Source organism: Aedes albopictus, chromosome 2, assembly GCF_035046485.1.
Source record: "Aedes albopictus strain Foshan chromosome 2, AalbF5, whole genome shotgun sequence".
Classification (NCBI taxonomy): Eukaryota; Metazoa; Arthropoda; class Insecta; order Diptera; family Culicidae; genus Aedes; species Aedes albopictus.
The window spans coordinates 316,598,176-316,621,369 of NC_085137.1; the positions used below are offsets into that span (position 1 = coordinate 316,598,176).

The following is a 23,194-nucleotide window of genomic DNA, read 5'->3' on the forward strand; positions in this document are numbered from 1 at the left end:
AAAATAATCAAAATAATAACAGTGTTTGTTTTGATTTTTTTTATTCAGCAAACAATTTCAAATGTTTAAATTTAAACATTTACAAGTTAATGGCCAAGGTGGAAACTGTCGAATAGCGTGCGAAAATATTTATTGATTATTCAAGGTAAAGCTACATTTTAATTTATTCACACTGCTATTATTTTGAACGATTTCCACGTGCCTCAAAAATTATCAAATTTTACTATAACAATATTCATTATATTTGTAGTTCGCTGTCAAACTTTCAACTCAATCGCTCATAGGAGAACAAAGTTACATCACACCAAATTTGGCTTAAGTTGGCCATTTTGTATGGAAAACGGCCACTGCTAGACAATTTCATGTTTCCCTTTTCTAACCACAAATCGTTAAGTATTATCTGAGGAACGCCATTTATCGATTACTCCCGGAAGGTTATCTGGGGATTTCAGGAATTCCTTCTAGGGGATTTCTCCAAAAAGCCCTTCTGGCGTTTCTTCAAGAAATTTCATCTGGGGATTATTTGAGGATTTTTTTCAGGGATTCTGCCAGAAACTTCTTCTAAAGATTCCTCTTTGAATGCTTTCTATGGATTCCTCTGTATTGCTTGAGATACGAATTTCTCCAAAAGTTTCTTTAGGAATTCTTATTAGCATGTAATCTGGGATTCCCCCGAGAATAATCCAAGAACTACTGAAGAATTCCCAGAAGGAACTGCTGTAGAATTTCCAAAAGATGCTCCTGAAAGATTCCCTCCTGGAAGACTCCTAGAAAAACTACTGAAGGATTACCATAAGAACCCCAGAAGGAACTCCTGCAGACATCCCGAACAGAAATCCTGGAAGGTTGAGACAAGAAACTCTAGAAGGATCCTCCAAAGAAACAACCGGAGGATTCCGAGAAAGAGCTCCTCGAAGATTCCCAAAAGAAAGTTCTGAAAGATTCCTGCAAGGATCTCCTGAAAGATTTTTGTAAGAAACGGTAGCTGGAGGATTCCCAAAAAGAACTCGTGGATGATTTTCAGTAGAAACTTCAGGAGAATTCCTAGAGTAAACTCATGAAAAATAAAAATAAACTCTTGAAAGATTCCCTTCTGAAAGACTGAGAATTTCTCCATGGAATATTCCAGGATTTACTGAAGGATTCCAAGAAGGACCTCCTGCAGAATTCCCAAAGGAAGGACTCCTAGAACAAACTCCTAAAAGATTACCATCAAAACCCATGAAGAAACTCTTGCAGAAGTTCCAAAAAGAAATACTTGAAGGTTCCGGTAAGGAGCCCCAGAAGGATTTCCAAATAAAATTCCATCTTAAAAGAACTCCTGAAAGATCTCCGAAAGAAACTTCTGAAAGATTACTGGAATGATCTTCTGAGCGATGCAAGGAACTTCGGTAACTGGAAGGTTTTCAGAATGAACTTCAGAAGGGCTCCAATAAAGAACTTATGGATGATTTTCAGAACGAACACCTGGAGGATTCCTAGAAGAAACTCATGGAAAATTAAAAACAACTCGTGAAAGATTACCATACCATACCCCAGAAGGCACTCTTATTGCAATCCCAAAAAGAAAATCCTGGAATGCTTCGACAAGGATCTTCCTTAGGGTTCCCCCCAAGCTCTTTCTAGGAACTCCTGGGGGATTCCTAGAAAGAGCTCCTGGAAGATTCTTGCAACGAATTTCTGAAAGATTCCTGGATGGAACTTCAGACAGATTCCTGCAAGGGACTTATGGAGCTGGAAGATTCCCAGAAATGGTTGGTAAATGAAAGACCTTCTCTTCATCTCAAATCTTCAGCAGTATGAATGAAAGATCCATCTGCTTGGAAACACTCATACACGATTTGAAAATCCTCAATTTCTTTTGTCGATATTCAAATCTGCATCACATTCTTCAACTTCATCCCCTCTTGATTATTCTCGCTTCATTCCTATGCACCCTACATTGACTGCCAATCTTCCGTATGCACTTTGAGCTGAAAGATTCCCAGAAAAAAATGGGAAAATGTTTGAGTTCATTCTGAAAAGATTTTCAGACTTAACTACAGGAAGGCTCCAAAAAAGAACTTTTGGATGATTTTCAGAAGGAATTCCTAGAGGATTCCTGGAAGAAACTAATGGGAAATTCCTAAAAGCAACCTCTGAAAGATTCCCAAAAAGAACTCCTGGATGATTCCTGGGAAAAATCTCCGAGAAGATTTCTAAGAATAGCCGAAGAAAATCCAGAAATTACTCTTGAAGGATTCCCACGAAAAAATTCTGGAAAATTCCAAAATGGAACACCGGGAGGATTCCTAGAAAAAACTTTTGGAAGATTCTCAAAATAAACTTCAGAAGAGATTCCTACAAGGAATTCCAGCAGGATTTTCAGAAGGAAGTTTTATAGGATTCCAAGGAAGCAAGAAAAAAGATATCCAGAATGAATTTTTGGAGGATTTTCCTGGTGAATTCCTAGAGGAAATTTCTGATGGATTTCCAGAAGGAACTCCTGAAGAGAGGTTCGCAGAAAGAACTCCTAGGTAGAGGATTCCCAGAAAGAACTTCTAAAGGATTTCCAGAAAGAACTCCTGGAGATGTACAGATAGAACCGCTAGAAAATTCCTACGCGAAACTCACAGACAAAGGATTTCCAGAACGAATTTCTGGAGGATTCCCAGATGCAACTTCTGAATAATCCTCAAAAGGAACTCCTGATTGATTCCCAGAAGAAACTTCTGGAGATTTCCGGATGAAATCGCTCCTAGGTAAATGATTTCAAAAAAGATCTCCTGGTCCCAGAAGGAACTTTTGGAGGATTTTCCTGGCGAATTCCTAGAGGAAAGTTTTGGAGGATTCCTAGAAGGAACTTCTGAAGAGAGATTCCCAGAAGGAACTCGTGAAAATTTTCAAGAAGAAACTCCTAGGTAGAGGATTCCCAGAAGGAATTTCTAAAGGATTCCCAAAAAGAACTCCTGGAGATGTGCAGATGGAACCGCTGGAGAATTCCAACGAGAAACGCCCTGGCAAAAGATTCCCAGATCGTATTCCTGGAGGATTCTCAGAAGCAACTTCGGAGTGATTCCCAAGAGGAACACCTGATGGATTCCCAGAATAAACTCCTGGAGGGTTTGCAGAAGGAGACATGTTGGAAAATTTCCAAAAGGAAGTTTCAGAAAATCATCAAAAGAAAGTCCTAGAGGATTCCCAGATTGAACTCCTGGAGGATTTTCTAAAACAGATTTTGAAGACTCCTATAACAAAGCTCCTAGAAAATTTCTAGGAAGAAAAAAATCCAAAAATAACTCGTGGAGGTTTCTTATAAGGTATTCCTGGAAGATTCAAAAAAGGTACTAGTGGAGGATTTCTAGAAAGAACTCTTGGAAGGTTTGCAAAAAAAAAACTTCTGAAGAGATTCCCACAAGGAATTCCAGACGAATTATTAGTAGAAAGTTTTGGAGATTTCCAAGGAAGAGTTCCTGGATGATTTCCAGAATAAACTCTAGTAGGGATCCCAGAAGGCACTTCTGGAGGATTTTCCTGGTGAATTCCCAGAAGAAAGTTCTGGAGGATTTCTAGAAGGAACTCCTGAGGAGATATCCAGAAGGAACTCGTGAAAGATTCCCAGCAGTAACTTCTAAAGAATTCCCAGAAAGAACTCTTGGGGATCTGCAGATAGAACCGCAGGAGGATTCCTATGAGAAATTCCCAGGCTAAAGATTCCCAGAACGGGTTCCTATAGGATTTCCAGAAGCAACTTTTAAGCGATTCCCAAAATCCACTGCTGATGGATTCTCAGAAGAAGCCTCTGGATTCCCAGAAGGAACTTCTGGAGATTTTCAGATTAAATCGCTGAAGGATTGTCAGATGAAACTCCTAGGTAAAGGATTCCCAAAAAGAAGTCCTGGAAATTCCCAGAAGGAAGGCTTGTAGGCCTTCCCAAAAAGAACCCATGAAGGATTCTCAGAACTCCTTCCTGGAGGTTTTGCAGAAGAACATGTTGGGAAATTTCCAGAAAAAAGTCCTAGCGCATCATCAAAAAAAGTCCTGCAGGATTCCAAAAAAAAAGCCCGAGAGATTACTAGAAGGGAACCCGGAGAATTTCCCAGATTGAACTCCTGGAGGATTTTCTGAAGCCGATATTGAAAAATTTCCTGAATGATTCCTAGAAAAACCACCTAGAAGATTTCCCATGAAGCTTCAAAAATAACTCCTGGAGGATTACCTTAAGGAACTCCTGGAGGAATTCGTAGAGGATTCCCAAAAAGAACTCTGGGAATATTCACAAAAAAAAAACTCCTGAAGAGATTCCCTCAAGGAATTCTAGGAGAATTTTCAGAAGTTTTGGAGAATTCCAAGGAATAGTTCCTAGAAGATTTCTAGAATGAACTCCAGTAGGGCTTCCAGAAGGAGGATTTTCCTGAAGAATTATCAGAATAAAGTCTTGCAGGATTCCTAGAAGGAACGCCTAGGTAGAATATTTTCAGAAGAAACTTCTAAAGGATCCCGAGAAAGAACTTCTGGAGATGTGCAGATGGAACTGCTGGAGGATTCCAACGAGAAATTCCCAGGCAAAGGATTCCCAGCATCTGTCCCTCGATTCTCAAAAGGAACTCCTGATGGATGCTCAGAAAAAATTCTTGGTTTCCCAGTAGGAACTTCTTGAGATTTCCAGATAAAATCGCTGAGGGAGACTCCTAGGTAAATGATTCCCAAAAAGAACTCCTGGAAAATTTCCAGATAGAAGGCCTGTAGAATTTCCAAACGGAACTCATGAAGGATTCTCAGAAGAAACTCCTGGAGGGTTTGCAGAAGGACGTGTTGGAAATTTTCCTGAAGAAAGTCCTAGGCAATCATTAGAAAACAGTCCGGGAGATTACTAGAAGAGGACCCGGAGAATCTCTCAGATTGGACTCCCGGAGGATTAACAACTAGAACAAAATTCCTGGAAGATTTCCATGTAAAGATTAAAAATGTTCAAAAATAACTCCTGGAGGATTCCTACAATGATTCCCTGGTTCATTCCAAAAAGGAACTACTAGAGCATTCCTAGTAAGAACTCTTGGATGATTCCCAAACAAACTATTGAAGGGATTTCCAGAAGGAAATCTCAGGAGAACCACTGGAAGATTTCCATGATGATCACTAGTATGGATCCCAGAACGAATTTTTGAAAGATTTTCCTACAAAATTTCTAGAGAAAAAGTCCGTCCGGGGGGATTCCTAGGAGAAATTTCTTAGGGATTCCCAGAAGGAACTTCTGATGGATTCGCAGAAGGAACTCCTGGAGATTTACAGATGCAACAGGATCTCCAGAAGAAACTACTAGGTTAATGATTCCCGTGAAGAATTCCTGAAAGAATCCCAGAAAGAAGGCCTATAGGATTCCCAAACAAAACTCGTGAAGGATTCTCAGAAGAAACTTCTGGAGGATTTCCAAAACATCTTGGAGGATTTCCAGAAGAAAGTCATGAAGCGTTATCAGAAAAAAGAAGAAGAATTTCTCAGATTGAATGATTTCTAAAAAAAATCTCCCAGAAGATTTCCATAGAGCTTCTAAAATTTCAAAAAATACTCCTGGAAGATTCCCACAAGGAATTTCTGAAAGTTTAAAATGGAACTACTGGACTAATGGAGGATTCCCAAAAGAAGCTTCAGAAGGGATTCTCATATTTTTTTTAATTTTTTTTTATTTAAACCTAGGTTCATTCGCCTCTCAGTCTTATAATTGATGCCAGGAGGATTATCAGAAGAGAGTTCTGGAGAACTCCAAGAAAGAATTCCTGGAATATTTCCAGAATGAACTTTAGTAAGGCTCCCAGAAGGAACTAGGGGGGATTCCCAAAACGAACTCCTAAAGAATTCTCAGAAGGGACTCCCAGAAGGAACTCCTGAAAGATTTCCCTAAAAGAGCTCCTGGAGATATCCAGATGGAATCTCTGTAGGATATCCAGAAAAAAACTCTCGGGTAAAAGAGTCCTAGAACGATTTTTTTAGAAGATTCACAGAAGCAACACTTGAAGGATTCCCAGAAGCAACTCCTAGGTAGAAAATTTTCAGAAGGAACTTCTGAGTAATTCTCAAAAGGAAATCCTTAAGATTTTCAGATAAAATCGCTGGTTGAAGGATTTTCAGGAGAAACTCCTAGGTAAATAATTCCCAGAAAGATCTCCTGGAAGATTCCCAGAAAGAAGGCCTGGAGGATTCCTAAATGGAACTCCTGAAGGATTTCCAGAAGGATATTTCGAAGAATTCCTAGTAAGAATCCTTGAGGGATTACCAGACGGAATTCCTGGAGGATTCCCAAAAGAAATTCCTGGAGATTACTAGAAGGAACGCCTGGAGAATTACTCAGATTGTACTCCTGGAGGATTTTCTGAACCAGATATTATTAAACTTATGTTCCGACAATTCGCCCACTTCGTTCAAGCCGTGGGCTGATTTTCGGTGATGGGCTGATTTTTCGGAAATCGATCCGGCTCACAGAAATGAGGTGCAGTCTGGTTCACGCCACTTTCACACTTATTAAACATTTCCCTGGATAAATTCCTAGAAAAAATCTAAGAAGATTTCCATAAAGAGCTCTAAACATTCCAAAAAATAAATCCTGGGGGATTGCCCCAAAGAATTCTTGGAAGATTCTAAAAAGGAACTTTTGGAGGATTCCTAAAAAAACTCTTGGCAGATTCGCAAAAGTAACTACTGAAAAGATTTCCACAAGGAATTCCAGGAGAATTTTCAGAAGTTCTGGAGGATTGCAAGAATTTCTAGAAGATTTCCAGAATGAACTCTAGTAGTGCTTCCATGACGAAAAAGTCCTAGCGCATTCCTTGAAAGAATTGCTGAAGAATTTTCAGAACTAACTCTTGAGGGATCTCCGAAAGGAACTCCTCAAAGAATTCCTAGGTAGATTCTCATAAGGAACTTCTGAAGGAATCCCAGAAAGAACTCCTGGAGATATCCCGATGAAATCGCTGGGGGATTTCAAGAAGAATCTTCCAGGTAAAAGATTCCCAGAAAGAACTTCTGGAGGACTCCTAGAAGCAAGTCCTGAAGGATTCGCCGAAGAAACTCTTGAAGGATACCCAGAAGAAACTACAAGGAAGAGGATTCCCAGAAAGCACTTCTAAAAGAATTTCAGAAAAAAAAAATCAGGAGATTTTCAGTCGAAATCGCTGGAGGCTTTTCAAAATAAACTCCTAAGTAAATGATTCCCATAAAGAACTCCTGGAATATGCCGAAAACGGCCTGGAGGATTCCCAAATGGAAATCATGAAGGACTCTCAGAAGGAAATCCTGGAGGATTTCCAAAAGGACATCTTAAAGGGTTCTCAGTAGAAATCTTTGAAAAGTTCCCAGACGAAAATACTGGAGGATTACCAGAAAAAGACCTGGAGACTACTAGAAGGAACCCTTGGAGGATTTCTCAGATTCAATTCTTGTAGGATTTTCTGAAAGTGATATTAAAAAATAGCCAGTAGGAAATCAAAAGGATTTTTAATTTAAATCAGCTAAAGCTCTTGGAGAATTCCAAAGAACGAATTTATGGATGAGTTCCTAAATCGACGTCCACTAGACAGAAATGTCGTGTTTTTTTTCTCGGACAAATGCGTGAAGACAACAATGTTCTCTGCCTGTTTGTAAGGAAAGCAGCGGTGTTAAACATTTCTGTAATCTTTTCTCTTTCTGACAGCAAAATGGCAAGACATTTAATATAAGAACTCCGGCAGGAATGTCACAATAAACTCCTGCAAGAATCCCTGAAGAAACTCTGGAAGGAATATCAAAGGAAACTCTCGTAATAATTCCTGAATGAATCCCAGTAGTACTTGGGCATTTTTTCGGTCTTAAACTCTTCGATGCAATCTTCGTTGCAGAAAGATTTCCTGTAGATCCAGATGGAACTATTTCAAAGAACTTTAAGGAACTCCTGATGGATATGGAAAAACTTTTAGAGGAATCCCAGGAAGAACGTCTGAGCCTTCGAGGGAACTCCTGGGGGAATCTCAGAAGGAGTTTAGGGAGAATTTCATAAATATATCGTGGAAGGATACCCGTAGGAACTTCAGACGTAAACACCAAAAGAACTTCTGAAGGAATTCCATAAGGAACATCTGGGTAAATCTTTGAAAGCACTCCTTGCGGAAATTCCCATAGGAACTCCAGGAAGAATTTAAAAAAAGTTGATTTTCAGAACTCTTGGAATTCCAAGAAATTGTCAAGCAGAATTTTATGAAATTTCCTAGAGATGAATCTTAGAAATATTCATTGCGAAAAATCTAATGAGATTTCCTAAATACCAGTAATGGAAGGAATTCCTGAAGGAATCCGTAAATGAATTCCTGGATGAACCTCAGAGAACACTCCTTGGGCAATTCCGAATGGAAATCTCGAAGAAACTTCTGGAGAATCGCTGAACGAACTTCTGGTAGACTTTTTGGAAGAACTCCTAGTGTTATTTCAAAAGATTTACAAATCATTTTGAACAGAGCTAATTTTACTAACAGTTACGGTTACCATTCAGTGAGACGTGCTTTAATGTTCTTTTCTGTCTGTACATAACAGACATCATAATCATAAGCGCACAGACAAACAGACGTAACACTTGCGAAATTTCCATCGACCACGCTTTTAACGATCATTTTAAATTTTCACAGTTGTGGCTTTCACAACCAGAGGCGCGCGCATCGTTTTTCTATGCGTTTGACGTTTCTCATTAGCGCCTTCTGTTGACGATATTGCACAACTCAGTGATTCGTGCAACTTTTCCACCAGGTGATGGTAGTGTGAACTGGGCGATGGATTTTCATGAAAATTGTTCAAGGTGTTACGTCTGTTTGTCTGTGATAAGCGTTTCATTTGCATCTTGCCAGTGTAGTTAGGCACATTATGATCTATAGTTTTGGGTTGAAGATGTATCTGTTAACTGTTAAGTTATATCATCTCTTAGACCAATAATGTAAATCGGCCATTTGAATAAAATTGTGACCTACAAACAGTAAAAAAACAGGTATATGGAACTAAGGGCTGTATATACATACTGAAGTAATGACTCTTCCAGCCAATCTTCATTTATATTCTTATCTGCTTATCTGCGATAAAAAGTCGAATAAAACGCGAGATTCATTAATTGATATCGATAACGAAACCAACCGAATCGCTGACTGCTTCCGTAAATCCAACAAATGGAGAATACTACACCATCTCCTACAAAACCCCTGCCGGCAAGGCCGTGCCTTATACTCACCACCTCCGTCGGCGTCACGGGCAGGCACCGGGGAACCCTCGCCGGGTCCACCCGAGCCGATTATACCTTCATAAATTGATCGACCCTGATGCTTCAGCGGTAGATAGCAATCGTCCGCTGGGGTTTGTGTGGACTGCGATACTCCTAGCACCAGATGATGATCCGACGACGGCGGCGACGACGACGATGACGACAACAATGAATGTCGGGGCAAAGTCGAACTGTCGGCGACACTTTCTGTGAAAAGGATTCCAGGATAGATGGACTTAGCTTTTGGAGATATGTTTCGTGGAAAGTTACACAACCCGAGCAGAAAGCGAAAGCTACCGGACACCAATGCGCATAAATGCTAAAAAAAACGATAATACCAATAACAGAACAGAAACAAAAGATATGATACAGAAATATAGGTAATTCACCAAAGCTTAAAATATAGAAAACCGGACCAAATTATCAAAATAAATAAAAGGATAAAAGAAACTATATGATGTTATTCAAATCTATGACAAAACGTCGAAAGAAAAAAAGGTCAAAGAATTAAAATTCAAAAAACTGAAGGAATGCCTATTACCGTAAGTACACAGTCATGGATCACTTAGTGGTATTTTCGACCTTCAAAATTCAATTAAAAATAAAAGAAAACAAAAACTACGACTTTGACAACACCGTTGGCTATGTTTCGATTCGAACTTTTCATTACCGGTCCATTTAAAGTATAATCGCAAGTAATTTCCGCGTAAAAAAGGAATATTTCACTGTTTACAAAATGCCTTATTATGGATCAGCTCAACAGAGTCCCACATATTATGGATCAATTTTTGCCATATTATGGATCGATGCAAAATTACCCAAAAATCCAACTCTAATAATAAATTTGCGTTTGTAAGGCTAAACTACGCAGTGTATTGATTATTTTACTGATGGAGTACTCGATTTTACAACAGGAATAAAACGAAAACATTAAAAAGTCCCGAATCCATTTACTTCGATAGAGGTGCACCACCAGGTTTCAGTGATGCTCTCCATTTTAAGTGTTATTATTACAACTCCGTGTTTCAAGACACCTGGTTTTCGAAGTTACATGTTTTTTAATGATACTTTTGATACTTTAAGGTAAGAATATTGTATCAAGAGCGTTGAGTGGATCAAAAATCTATATTTACTTAAAGTGATCCATAATAGCGTCAAACGATCAGTTTTTGGGTCACATTATGGATCACTGTTGAAAGTCACATTATTTTAGTATTTGAATCCCAGAATGAAACAAAACTTCTTTTAATAGATACATACATATCTTATCCAACGTGTACGAGCGATTTTTATATAAAAATTGATGGATTTCGACACTTTTAGAGCTTACCGCTGCAGGAGTAGCTTCTTATGGAATTCGACTGTTTACTGGCAGATGTGAGAGGACAACATTATCGTTGCATTAAAATACATTTTATTTTTAGATAGAACTCTTGTAAATCACTTTTTATCTCAGAAAACAAATAGGATCTTGCTACAAAAATGGATTTCGTGCCGAAATATATGTTTTGAGCAAGATATTCGACTTTAAACATCAAAGTGATCCGTAACTGTGTGTGATCCATAACTGTGTAGGGACGGTATTACCTGATAGTTTTTTTTCTACTAATGATCATTTTGCAATTGTATATTATCGGGCGGCCACGAGCATGCTCTATTCCCAAGAAAATCAAGGAAATTTCCGTTAAGAAAAGTTCCTGGATCGACCCGGAATCGAACCTGTCATTATCAGCATGGTTTTACTGAATACCTCACGCGCCTACCGCTTCATGCCAATCCAAATGAGTGTTCTTTCTTTACTATTCCTCAATGAAAAACGTTTTTACATAGAAAGCTTTATTCTACGCCATGACACCACAAACCCTGATTCCAAAGTTAAGCAAACCACTGTGCGCGGTAGTGTTTCGTTAGCTCCCTAAACCTAGAGCAACTGGCCGACAGTTGCAAAGCAGTCTTCTTATCGAGATACTTCACCAGCAGTGCTACAACTTCGTCCGGCAGTCCCCCGAGGGAAGGATACGTAATGGCGTCGTCGTCCTGGCAGAGGGCATCTCGAATCGGAACGAAGATATTGTTTTTCAGTTTGAGGGAAAGTTCTTTCAAGTTTTGGAAGCACAGCCCAAGCTTGTGGAGATTCACGAATGGGATGTACCGGGCCACCGGAAGTATGATACTTCGTCCAGGGATGTCCACCCGGTTGGGAGTGGTAAAAGTCAGGACCAGTAAATCTCCACTTTTGATGCCCACTAAGGAGCATCGCTCATCGGACCCCAACAGGTGGAGATCCAATCGGTAGCTACGCGTCGAACGGCTGTAGAAGTTTTCCGGAACAATTCCGGAAAAGAGCCAAACCACATTGCTGTCGTAGGAGGCGAATATGGGCTGCAAGCGCGAGGACATGTACAGAATGCGATGTCCCTCGGGGATGAAGCCCGTCTCGAGTGCAACGCTGTAGACAGTCATGAAGAGCAAATCGAACGAACTTATCTCCAGTTCCTGCTGATACCGCTGGACGAAACGCTGTAGCAATCTGGCTAGGTGCTTCGATAGCTGAGATTTTGTGCTGTCTTCGACGAGAAGTTCCACAGAGAGATCGGTAATAGGTTTTTTCGTAGCTGGAAATGGAGAGTACGAAAAAAGGGAAAATTAGGCACTTCTCTTGGGGATTTGATCAGCAGCAAAATCTCAGCCATGGAAGGAAGTATGTCGAAAGAATCAGCAAATATCCGGAATGATCCTGAGTTAGTTAGAATACTTAAAGTCAAATCATTAAAGTAAAGGACATGATATTTCCCCGTTCTTATCTACTTTATTCGGCACAATTTCAATCACGAATTATGCATTGTTCGTGTTTTGGTTTATACAAATATATATTTTTTAATAGTACAACATTAGAAACAATTGAAATAGAAGGATCACCACAAGAAATGTTTCCATAAGCAATAGTATCAGTTATCAGAAGGCCAATTCCAAAGGCACGTTATCCTCCATTTTGGACATTTTTGCCATCGCCATAATAAAAGCTTATTTCATCATATACCCTAGGGAAAAGGAAGGAAATAAGGAATATAGGAGATACCCTGGAAGAGGGTACTAACGCCGAAACGTACCATAATAAGATCAAACAGCGCCCTGAAAAGGGCACTGTAATAACGCATTTACTGCCCCCACTCGCAAAACAGTCCCATATGAATAGGAAACCCAGCAAAGATAGGACTGTCATGCGAGTGGCGGCAGTATAGCGTAAAAAGAGCCCATGGCTTAAGGACATTTCCCCGAGACAACATTTCTTGAGACAACGGTATCATCTAAATCTCTTGGAGTGTCAATAGATGGTGAGTATCCATGGAATTGGACCGCAACTAAATCAGTAAAAAGACCCCAGTTGGTCTAACGGGGTTTCCCGAAACGCTAAGTTTGCGAAGTGACATTCAGATGTTCAAAGAAGATGTAGCGATGATCAGATAAAGATTCTTCATCTGGCTCATGCCAATTGGTCAGGTCGTGACTAATTCTGCTAGAGCAAAGCGTTATGTCTTAACACTTCCTCTCTGACAAATGCCATGAACGTTTGGCGGTTGCCTATGTTAAGTAATCCAAGATCTGTACTACTTGAGCACTTCTTCAAAATGAAGCCTTTCAAGATAATATCGGAGCTGGCCCAGATGATATGATGAGCAATAGCATCTCTATCTCTGCCAACAATTAGCGGAAGATCTTTCGAAGTGCAGTATGCGATGACTTGTTTGAAAGTAGCAAAAACCGGGTTCAGAAGGTTTTCTAGATAGAAATTCCCCTTACGAAAGAAAGGTTCTTGAATAGAGGCCACTTGGGCTGTACCATTTTGCAATAGTCTGCAAAGATTGATTGTTACAGTTCTTTAAGACTGGCCTGAGCTATCCTAACCGTAGCCACTACTCAAACTAGGCAAGATTAAACTCTTTGCAATCACAGCATAATAAAGAACAGTAGCAGTAAAACCTCGCCGCGTGACGTGAAAATCGTTGTCGGCGACATGAACGCGCAGGTAGGAAGAGAGGAAATGTACAGACCGGTAATCGGGCGAAACAGCCTGCACGCCGTATCGAATCCGAATGATAACGGCCAGCGATGCGTAAACTTTGCAGCCTCTCGTGGTATGGTAGTCCAAAGCACCTTCTATCCCCGCAAAGATATCCACAAAGCCCCATGTAGATCACCAGACGAAACAGAAAACCAAATCGACCACGTTCTAATCGATGATAAATTCTTCTTGGATATAATCAATGTCCACACATACCACAGTGCGAATATAGATTCGGATCACTACTTAGTTGCTGTATGTATGCGCTCAAAACTTCGACAGTTATTACCACGCGTATACGTCGAACGCCGCGGCTCAACATCGAGCAGCTGCATAACGTAGAAGTGACTCAAGACTACGCGCAGCAGTTGGCAGTGGCCCTACCAACGGAAGAGCAGCTTGGCGCAGCTACACTTCAAGATGGTTGGAGGGACATCCGATCCGCCATAGGTAGTACCTCGGCTACAGCACTAGGCTTCGCGACTCCGAATCACAGAAACGATTGGTACGACGGCGAATGTGAACAGTTGAAAAACGGAGAAGAATGCTGCAACACCGTACGAGAGCGAATGAGGCACGTTACAGACAGGCACGGAACAGGCAGAACTCACTCTTCCGGAATCCGGATGAAGAAGCGCCAGCAAGAAGAACGAGATCGCGAAGCGATGGAAGAACTGTACCGCGCTAAGGATATACGAAAGTTCTACGAGAAGCTGAACCGCTCGCGCAGAGGCTTTGTGCCACAAGCCGACATGTGCCGAGATAATCACGGGAATATTCTCACGAGCGAGCGTGAGGTGGTCGAGAGGTGGCGGCAGCATTACGATGAGCACCTCAACGGCGACGTTGCAAGTACCGAAGGTGGCGTGGTAACAGATCTAGGAGTATGTGCACAGGACGAAATATTTCCAGCCCGTAATCTCCAAGAGATTGAGGAGGAGGTTAGCCGGTTGAAAAACAACAAAGCCGCTGGAGCAGATCAACTAACAAGCGAGCACTACACTGGGTCATTATTTGGCAGGAAGTATTACCGGAAGAGTGGATGGAAGGTATCGTGTGTCCCATCTACAAAAAGGCCGACAAGTTGGATTGCGGGAACTATCGCGCTATCACACTACTGAGCGCTGCCTACAAGATACTCTCTAAAATGTAATGCCGCCGACTATCACCGATTGCAAGAGAGTTCGTGGGGCAATACAGGCGTACCTCGATAGTACGTACCCTCGATAGTAAATTTTACAAAAAAAATAGTACGTACCCTCGATAGTACGTACATTTTGCCTCGATAGTACGTACACCAAAAATTAGTTAATATTTAATCTACAAAAAATAGTTCGAATCATTAGTAGACGTATAGCAGAGACTCCGATACTATGAATTTGTGTTATGCAGACTCCTATAACACGGATTTTCAGTAAACCATAGGTTCCCAAATTTTTTAGGTGTGCGACCCCCTTTTGCCAGATGACGTGCTTTCGGCGACTCATCATAGAAATTCCCTCATTTGTTGTCTGTTACAGTAAATTATTCAACTGACCCTCGCGACCCCCTGGATGAAGGCCAGTTTGGGAAATCATGGAACAGTTTTAAAATGTAGCGAAATGAAAGGCGTGAACGAATACGTTTGATGTAATGATTGCAGTGTTCTTCGCTTTACATAGATATTTTCTGCCATTCATAATATCTGGCATCATCATTCTGGCGTTACATCCCAACTGGGGAGGACTGCTTCTCAGCTTAGTGGTCTATAAGCACATGCACAGTTATTAACTAAACGCTTTCTTTACCAATATAACGTTGTAATAAAATAGAAAGACACATGATGGTTCTATTTTGTGTGGTAATAAAAAAACTAAATTTCTCGGCAAAGATTGCTCTCAAAAACATGAGTCAAACCCATCAAGTTACTTATCCAAACCATTGATTTCAGTTCACTTACTTGTTTTATTTTTGTTTTCCAACAATTAAGATTTTTTTGCGATACGTAGAAAATATTTGACAGTTTTCCATTAGTTCGGAAATTTAAACAATTTCGAGTTCCGTAGGGCACTGCCGCGAAGTTTATTTAGCATTCCTTCAGAAGTTCCCTCTGGGGTTTTCCCTGGAGTTTTTTTTCTGCGAGGTTCCGCCTGGGGTCCGTCAAAAGCTCTTGCCAGGAGTGTTCCAGGAAGTTCCCCGAGATTCCGCCAGAGATTCCTGGATTTCTGTAGAAATTAATTTCGAGATTCCTTCAGCATTACTCCTTCTAGGATTACCTTAGCAATTTTTCCTGTAACTCTTTCAGGTATTCCATATTTATTCTAGAATTCCTCTAGGAGGGAGCTGTAACTAAGTTGGTATTTCCGGTTTTTATTCAAGAAAATCTTACAGAAACTACATGAGGAATTCGAAAACAAAATACTCCAAAAAAAATCATAATGAACTCCAGGAGGATTTCCATTACAAACATCTGAAAGAATTCCAGAAGGGTTTGCAGGAATTCCTGACTGAGCTCTTAGTAGAAACCAAACGAGTTTTTAGATGATTCCTGGAAAAAGTTCTCAAAGAAATCCCGGAATCAGGTTCTGAAAGAATTCCTAGAAGAAGCTCTAAGAGAAATCCCGGCAGAAGTTCCTGAAAAGTAATTCCTGACAGTCACCAAGAAAAAATTCCCGAAGAAATCCCGGAAGGAATTTCCGAAAAAATCCTGAAAAACCTGGTGAAATCATTGTAGAAATCCCAGAAGGAATACTTGAATCAGAAGTAGCTCTCGAAAAAAAAAAACCAGAAGAAGTTCCTGGAGGGATCTCGGAGAAGCTTTTAGAGGAAAACTGAATGATGTTCTTGTCAGGAATCTTGTGGGATTTCTGGAAGGGTTTAGAAGGAATTCCTGAAGAATTTCCAGAAGATACTCCGGGAAGAATCTCGTATGAAATTCCAGGAATAAATCCTTACGGATTGTTGCAAGGAGTTTTTGAAGGAATCTCGGTAAGAATTTCTGATACAATTCCGAAAGAACTCCTAGAGAAATTCTGAGTGAAGTTGCTAGAATTTCCAGGAATACCATTTGGAAGAACAAAAAATAAATCCAGAGACATCCTAAAAGAAACTATTGGGAGAATCTCGGATGAAATTCCTAGAGGATTCGGGGGACTTCTTGAGAGATTCTGGAAGAAATCTCTTGAAGTCCGAAGTAAACAAAAAGATCTCCCCAGGAATTCTTTTTGGGATTCCTTAGGGATTCTTCCAGGAGTTTCTTCTACGATTCCTAATGAAATTCCAGTGAAGAGATTCCTTCCGAAACTTTACCAAGAATTTCTTCTGTAATACTTTCGGGACTTCCAGAATTTCTTTAAAAATGTCTTCCTGAATACCTCCAGGAATTTAGTTCCGGGATTTCTCCATGAATTCATTCCAAGATTCCTCCAGAAATTCATTCCGAGATTTCTACAGGAATTCTTTCTAAGATTCATCAAATAATTTTTCCTTGAATTCCTCCAAGAATTCCGGGATTCCTCCAAGAGCTCCGGGATACCTCTAGGAATCCCTTCCGGTAAAAAAATTTAAACTCTTGGAGGTGTCCTAGCAGGAGCAATGTTCAGAAGATTTTGAAAATATGACGGCAATAAATATTGCAGGAGAAAATACTTCTAGAATGTTTCTATAACAAGATTTAACTGATCTAGATCGATTTAATTATATCTAGATCAGCTTGAATGGTTCGAAAAGATAACTCAAATAAAATCAATATAAGTTCCCAGAGACGAGATGCCTCTACGAAGCATCCCCAGAGCACAAGAAGATTTTTCCAATAGATAAAGATAGGATCCTAAACAAACAAAATTACGTAATTAATGAACGGACCCTTAGGCCACATGTGTTTTTTGACAATCCTGACATTCTAGAAATAACATTCTTTGATTTGAAAATGAAATTTGAAATAAAAATTTGTGATTCGATAGTACGTACGTTTCGATAGTACGTACACTAAACGAAGCGGTGGTGTACGTACAATCGAGGTATGTCTGTATCAGGCTGGATTCATGGGTGAACGCGCTACAACGGACCAGATGTTCGCCATCCGCCAGGTGTTGCAGAAATGCCGCGGATACAACGTGCCCACACATCACTAGTTTATCGATTTCAATCTATCGAGAACAGCTATGGCAGATTATGCACGAATACAGATTTCCGGATAAACTGATCCTTAGTACGGACACAGGAGAAGATTGAAGCAACTCTGCGACGGCAGCAAGCAGGATTCAGTGCTGTATCACGAAAATGTTTGGGAAGCCCTCAGTAAGGATGTCCCTGAGAAAATCATCGGCCTCGTTTTTTTTTTTCTGGATTTCTTTGTATATTTTCCATGGGTTGATTCAAAAATTCCGCCAGAGATAGCTATGAAAAATTCTCCAGGAATTTCTTCACAGATTACTTGGAGAAATCTTTCAAAGATTTTTACGGGAACTTGTAGGGATTTGTTAAAAAAAATCCCTAGAGCTCCCTCAGAGATTAGTTTGAGAATTTCTTCAAGGATTTATTTATATTTTAATTATTTTAAAGAAATCTTTAAGAATTTGTAATGGGAATTTCTCAAGTAACTTTGCACGTATACTAAGGGTTGTTTGCAATTCAGATGGAAATTCTTGGGGTCTCCAGTTAGGCTAATGATTAAGGCTATGGATCGCCAATTCGGAGACGGCGGGTTCGATTCCCGTTCCGGTCGGGAAAACTTTCTCGACTCCCTGGGCATAGTGTATCATTATACTTGCCTCACAATATACAAATTCATGCAATGGCAGGTAAAGGAAGCCCTTCAATTTAATAACTGTACAAGTGCTCAAAGAACACTCAGTTGAAGCGAGGCAGGCCAAGTCCAAGTGCGGACGTAGAGCCATAAAGAACAAGAAGAAGAAGATGAAAATTCTTGGCATATCTTGATGTATGGGGTATTCTTTACCTTATTCTCTCAAGAAACCATTTTTCTTCAATCACACAGTTGTGAGTGAAATGACTAAAGGAATCTCAAAATTATTTTTTTAGATTTTTTGGGAATTTTGTGAGTTCTTCTAGGAATCAAAGTATGAGTTGTGCCTAAATCTTCAAAATTGGTTTGATTATCAAACCAATCTTGACGATTTAGGCAAAAATTTCTATACAGCCCTAGTAAAATAGAGTCCAAACCAATCAGGGAAGGGTTTCCCAAAAACATTTCCGAATGAATTCCCTAATTAATATTGCTGGATTAATTTGCGAGATATTTCTGAGGAATTATTGATCACATTTCTGGAGGTTTTGCGTGAGCTGTTCCATAATAACGTCGATAAAACATAGCAGTGAAGTCGAAACCACTTTGAACTTTTGATTCTACCAGAAATTTATCTAAAATTAGGTTTTGTGGTATTGTACATAAATTAATAAGCAATGAACTAGGTAACAATTAACGAATGATTATTTTATTGGCTATCAGGAAAGTGACAATATGTACCGGAGCCTATGCGTTTGTCCATTAGTGAAGTCTCTGTCAGGCTGCTCCCTTCAACTAGCGGCCTACTAAGTATGTTCAGAATCACCACATCTTCCTTTTTCTACCATTTGATCGTGGAAGTAATCTCCATGCCTGGAAGGTTGAATCATCTCACGAGGAAGAAGACATGGCGGTGCTCAACCTTGGTGGTGCATTGTGTTGCTGAATCCATAACGGATGACGACTTCTTCTCATAAGATTTTGCTTGCCGATTGATCTTCTTGCTATTTCTTCCAAGATTGCTTACCAAAACAGGATCTATAAGTTTCACATGGCATTCTCCTCTCTTCACGACTTTGTATTCTATATTGCTGAATATCGCAGTGAGTATTCTGGTTGATATGAAATTTTCTCCAGTGATTTCTCCTAGCTTTCATTTGCAGCTTTCACCAGAAATTTTTTCCAGGCATTATATTATTATTCCTGAGATTCCTGTCAGGATTTCTCCAGATATTCTTTCGGATTTCTGGGTTGTCCTCGGGATTCCTTCTGGGACTTCTCCCGGGCTCCCTTCGTGAATTGCTTCCAGAATTTATTCAAAGCATAACTCTCATGATTTCGCCATACTGATTCATTTATGGTGAGCAATCTTGCTTATGTATAATTATTCAACTTGAAGTGCTTCAGCCTTTTTCACGAAGTTCGTTCTGTTCTGGTATCCCGCAGTGGGGTCTCTGTATATTTCGTTGCCCTCGTTCAACCGAAGGTTCAATCGTTTCATCTTCATTGCGTGATGGCTGTAGCGGCCAAGGTACCGACTTCATTTAACCCTCGAGCGATCGCGCTGTTGTATTTTGTACAACACGATGAAAAAATCTCGCTTTTTGTACTCAGCATTAGCGTGGTGCTCACGCAGGTAGTCAACCGCGCGAGTTACGGAAGGTTAACTGCCAACAGGATTGAATTCTCTGGTTTTTATTTTTGAAAACATTTCGATCCGTAATCGTATTGTTATGATCGTGCGGCTCAACGGAAGCTAACCATTCGTGATGCAGTTCACCTTTTAAATGAATTAGAATAGTTTTTCGCCTAACTCAACGGATACAATCCGTTCCTGAGGCAGTACCTTGTCAAGGAACTTGAATAGTTTTTCGCCTAACTCAACGCATGGAATCCGTTCCTGAGGCAGTCTACCTTTGAGTGCAAACTTCAATATTTGTCGCCTAACTCAGCGGATGGAATCCGCTCCTGAGGTAGTTTACCTTTTGAGTAAACTTGAAAATTCTATCGCCTAACTCAACGGAAGGGATCCGTTCCTGAGGCAGTTCACCTTTTACGTGAACTTGGAAAAGTCGTCGCCTAACTCAACGGACAGAATCCGTTCCTGAGGCAGTTCCTTGTCAAGGAACTTGAATATTTTTTCGCCTAACTCAACGGATGGAATCCGTTCCTGAGGCAGTTCCTTGCGAAGGAACTTGATTTTTTTTTCGCTCAACACTGGAAGCCGAAGTTTGTTGCCTGAGCAACCACTTTTTCGGTTTGATTTTTTTCACCAGTGATTTCCCAACATTTGTGAATGATGTTGTTGGGTTCTACTTACTGAATATTTTCCGAAACGCTGTAGGTTCATCTCGTCGCCATTTGTGGTATTGTACATAAATTAATAAGCAATGAACTAGGTATCAAACAATTAACGAATGATTATTTTATTGGCTATCAGGAAAGTGACAATATGTACCGGAGCCTATGCGTTTGTCCATTAGTGAAGTCTCTGTCAGGCTGCTCCCTTCAACTAGCGGCCTACTAAGTATGTTCAGAATCACCACAGGTTCTAAGACAGAGTACTCAAAAATGTTGTAAATTTTGATTATAAAGTTATTTATCTCAGGAATTCCAAACAGTACCAAAAATTTGTAAAAAAATATTTTTTTACTGAAATTCTTTTATGTAGTTTTACTACTAGTTTTTCCGAGATGCAAGTAGTTCTCGAAGACAATAAATGTGTAAGGTTTCTTCATACAGGGGATACTCAAAATAATTGGGACAGGTAAAATTTTCACTTTTCAAGAAATGTTCAAATCGCTGTAGCATTTCGAAAAGGGCATCAAATATTCTCAAATTTTTACTGCAAGCTCATCAACTAGTTGTGTATCAGTGGTCGAAATTTGGGAAGGATCGGGCCATTTAACACAAAGTTATAAAGGTCCTAGAAAAAGGTATAATTTTCCGATAGCCAATTTTGAGCTGTTATATCTCCGGATTCAATGAACCGAAGGCAATGACCACTGATACACAACTAGTTGATCCACTTATTTGAGAATATTTGATGCTGTTTTCGAAAAGTTACAGCGAGTTGAACATTCTTTGAAAAGTGAAAAATTTTTCCTGTCCCAGTTATTTTGAGTGTCCCCTGTACGTACACTTTCATAAGCAGGCTTCAGGCGTTACGCAAAGCGAATTATTCATTTACATAACTTCTACATATAAATATGAAATCAGATCCTATACCAATTTAAGATCATTCCGGATATTTTCATATTTTAAAGAAACCCCATAATCCTTAATCAAACTACCAACAACCCGTAAGCCACCAAGAGCCCGTTTGTGTAGAATAAAAACAAAATCAAACCTTCATTCTCCTCGGCCACGGTTTCCAGATTGTGAATCTGGTACGGAGCGGACGATGTTGAAGAGCTAGACGTATCTAGTGCCCCTCCCTGACCGGATGAGTAAGCCGGTTCCATGGCTGATTTTCATGCGCGTCACTGATAAGGCACTGTCGTTAGTGGAAAATTTATCAACCTTTTTTCAACACTCTTTCAAACCACAAGTCATCACTTCAATCGCGACATTAGAATTCTGACAGCATGCAACAAGTAGGTAAATAAAATGGCAATTCCCCCTCACTGCCGGTTCACATTCCAGAACACAACACCGAAACCGAACACCGCGAACCAGATCCGCTAACCGAACCGCCGCGATACAGAGCGTTCGTCGTCACGGTTCACGAACGAAAACACCAATAAACATTGGACGACGACGACGACGGACGCTCGAGAAACCTCGCAACGCGAAAGTTTGCACTTTGTTCCAATTTCACGACCAATTTTATTCGCAAGTTTGTTAATATCCCTTGTGGTTCATTTACTTGAGCTTCGAGCTTATTACCGAAGAAAGTACCTAGCACGATAAGAACACTTTGGGGACAAAATTAATTTACGCGACTTGCACCTGCGAAGAACGCCCGAATAAAAAAAACTCGTTGATGAAAACACGCAAACGCAACAAAACGAAAACGTCAAAATCCGTCTCAGCGCCCCAGTGGAAATCAAATGCACACGGACTTCGAGCGTTCAAAAATAACGTAACAGCGAAAGATTTGTGTTCAGATTAAGGTCAAACGGCCGAGGCTAGTTTCTTAGACGCGCCAAAGTAATTCGAAGATTAATAAATTATTAGTATTGTGATACTGTGCCCTATAACTTGTATAGGTGTGTATGCGTGATGCGAGGGGGGTTCATACTACTCCGTACAGAGAGCCGACGGGCAGTCTTGTTCGGTTCGTCTCCACGTACAGTTGGCCTCCGTGTCGGTCTGTTTCATAAGACTTCAGTTACCACAAGATGGCGTCTAGGATGGTGAAATCCACGTAGTGCAGTGTGAAAAAGCCGAATTATCTTGGGAATTGTTAACTTTTATTAGATTGATTCGTCGACTGTGTGATTTCACCATGTGTCTGGTAGAACAAATTTATTACAAAAAAATGGGCATCGCTAATTTTTACGCTACGTGAAAGTTGACGCTACCAGCTTTCATTCAAGCCCAACATCGAAATATTCCATCGGGGGAACTTTTTCATACAAAAATTGGGTATGTTTGTTAAGTCGAAATAGGGATTAATTTGGAACCGTGCATTTTGTATGGGGAAAAACAGTATTCTGAAAAAGTTGTTCGGGATCCCTCGGTGGATTTTTTTGAGGGACCCTGCAAATGAAAGCTAAAAGCCTCTATTTTTGAATAGCGAAAAATTTGACGATGCCTATTTTTTTGTTATAAGCTTTTCCCATACACACGCCGTGATTTTATCGTTATCAAGAAAGCAAGTGAGAAAAAAAAATGTAAAAATAACAGTGTAATGTCAGAATCTGGAATGATGGGGTAACTTGAAATGCAGTGCGATTAAGTCGATTGAAAAAGATGTCTATCTGAAAAAAAAAAATGCGAAAACGTCCATTATGGTGTAAGCGAGAAAGTGTGATTGGATGAGATTATTAAATTGAAAAAAAAAATAACCTACGGAAACAGAAAAAGTGATGGAACTGTGGCTGAAAAAAAAAATTGATGGAATTGATTCGAAACTAAGTGACGCCGTGTCAGCCATATTGGAAAAAGCCGCCCTCGAGCAACGCTGGTAGATTTCTTAGTGCTTGTGTAT

General features: G+C 40.1%; 1 protein-coding gene across 1 annotated transcript; it reads right to left on the minus strand.

The window, feature by feature from the left end:
- Positions 1–11,069: 11,069 nt before the first annotated feature.
- On the minus strand, positions 11,070–22,014 carry LOC109412530 (protein nutcracker). The gene is made up of 2 exons (XM_019686159.3): positions 21,389–22,014; positions 11,070–11,865 (listed from the first exon to the last, which is right to left on the minus strand). Exons 1-2 carry the CDS (start codon positions 21,501–21,503, stop codon positions 11,126–11,128), a joined length of 855 nt encoding a protein of 284 aa, XP_019541704.3. The 5' UTR covers positions 21,504–22,014; the 3' UTR covers positions 11,070–11,125.
- Between the last annotated feature and the right edge of the window lie 1,180 nt (positions 22,015–23,194).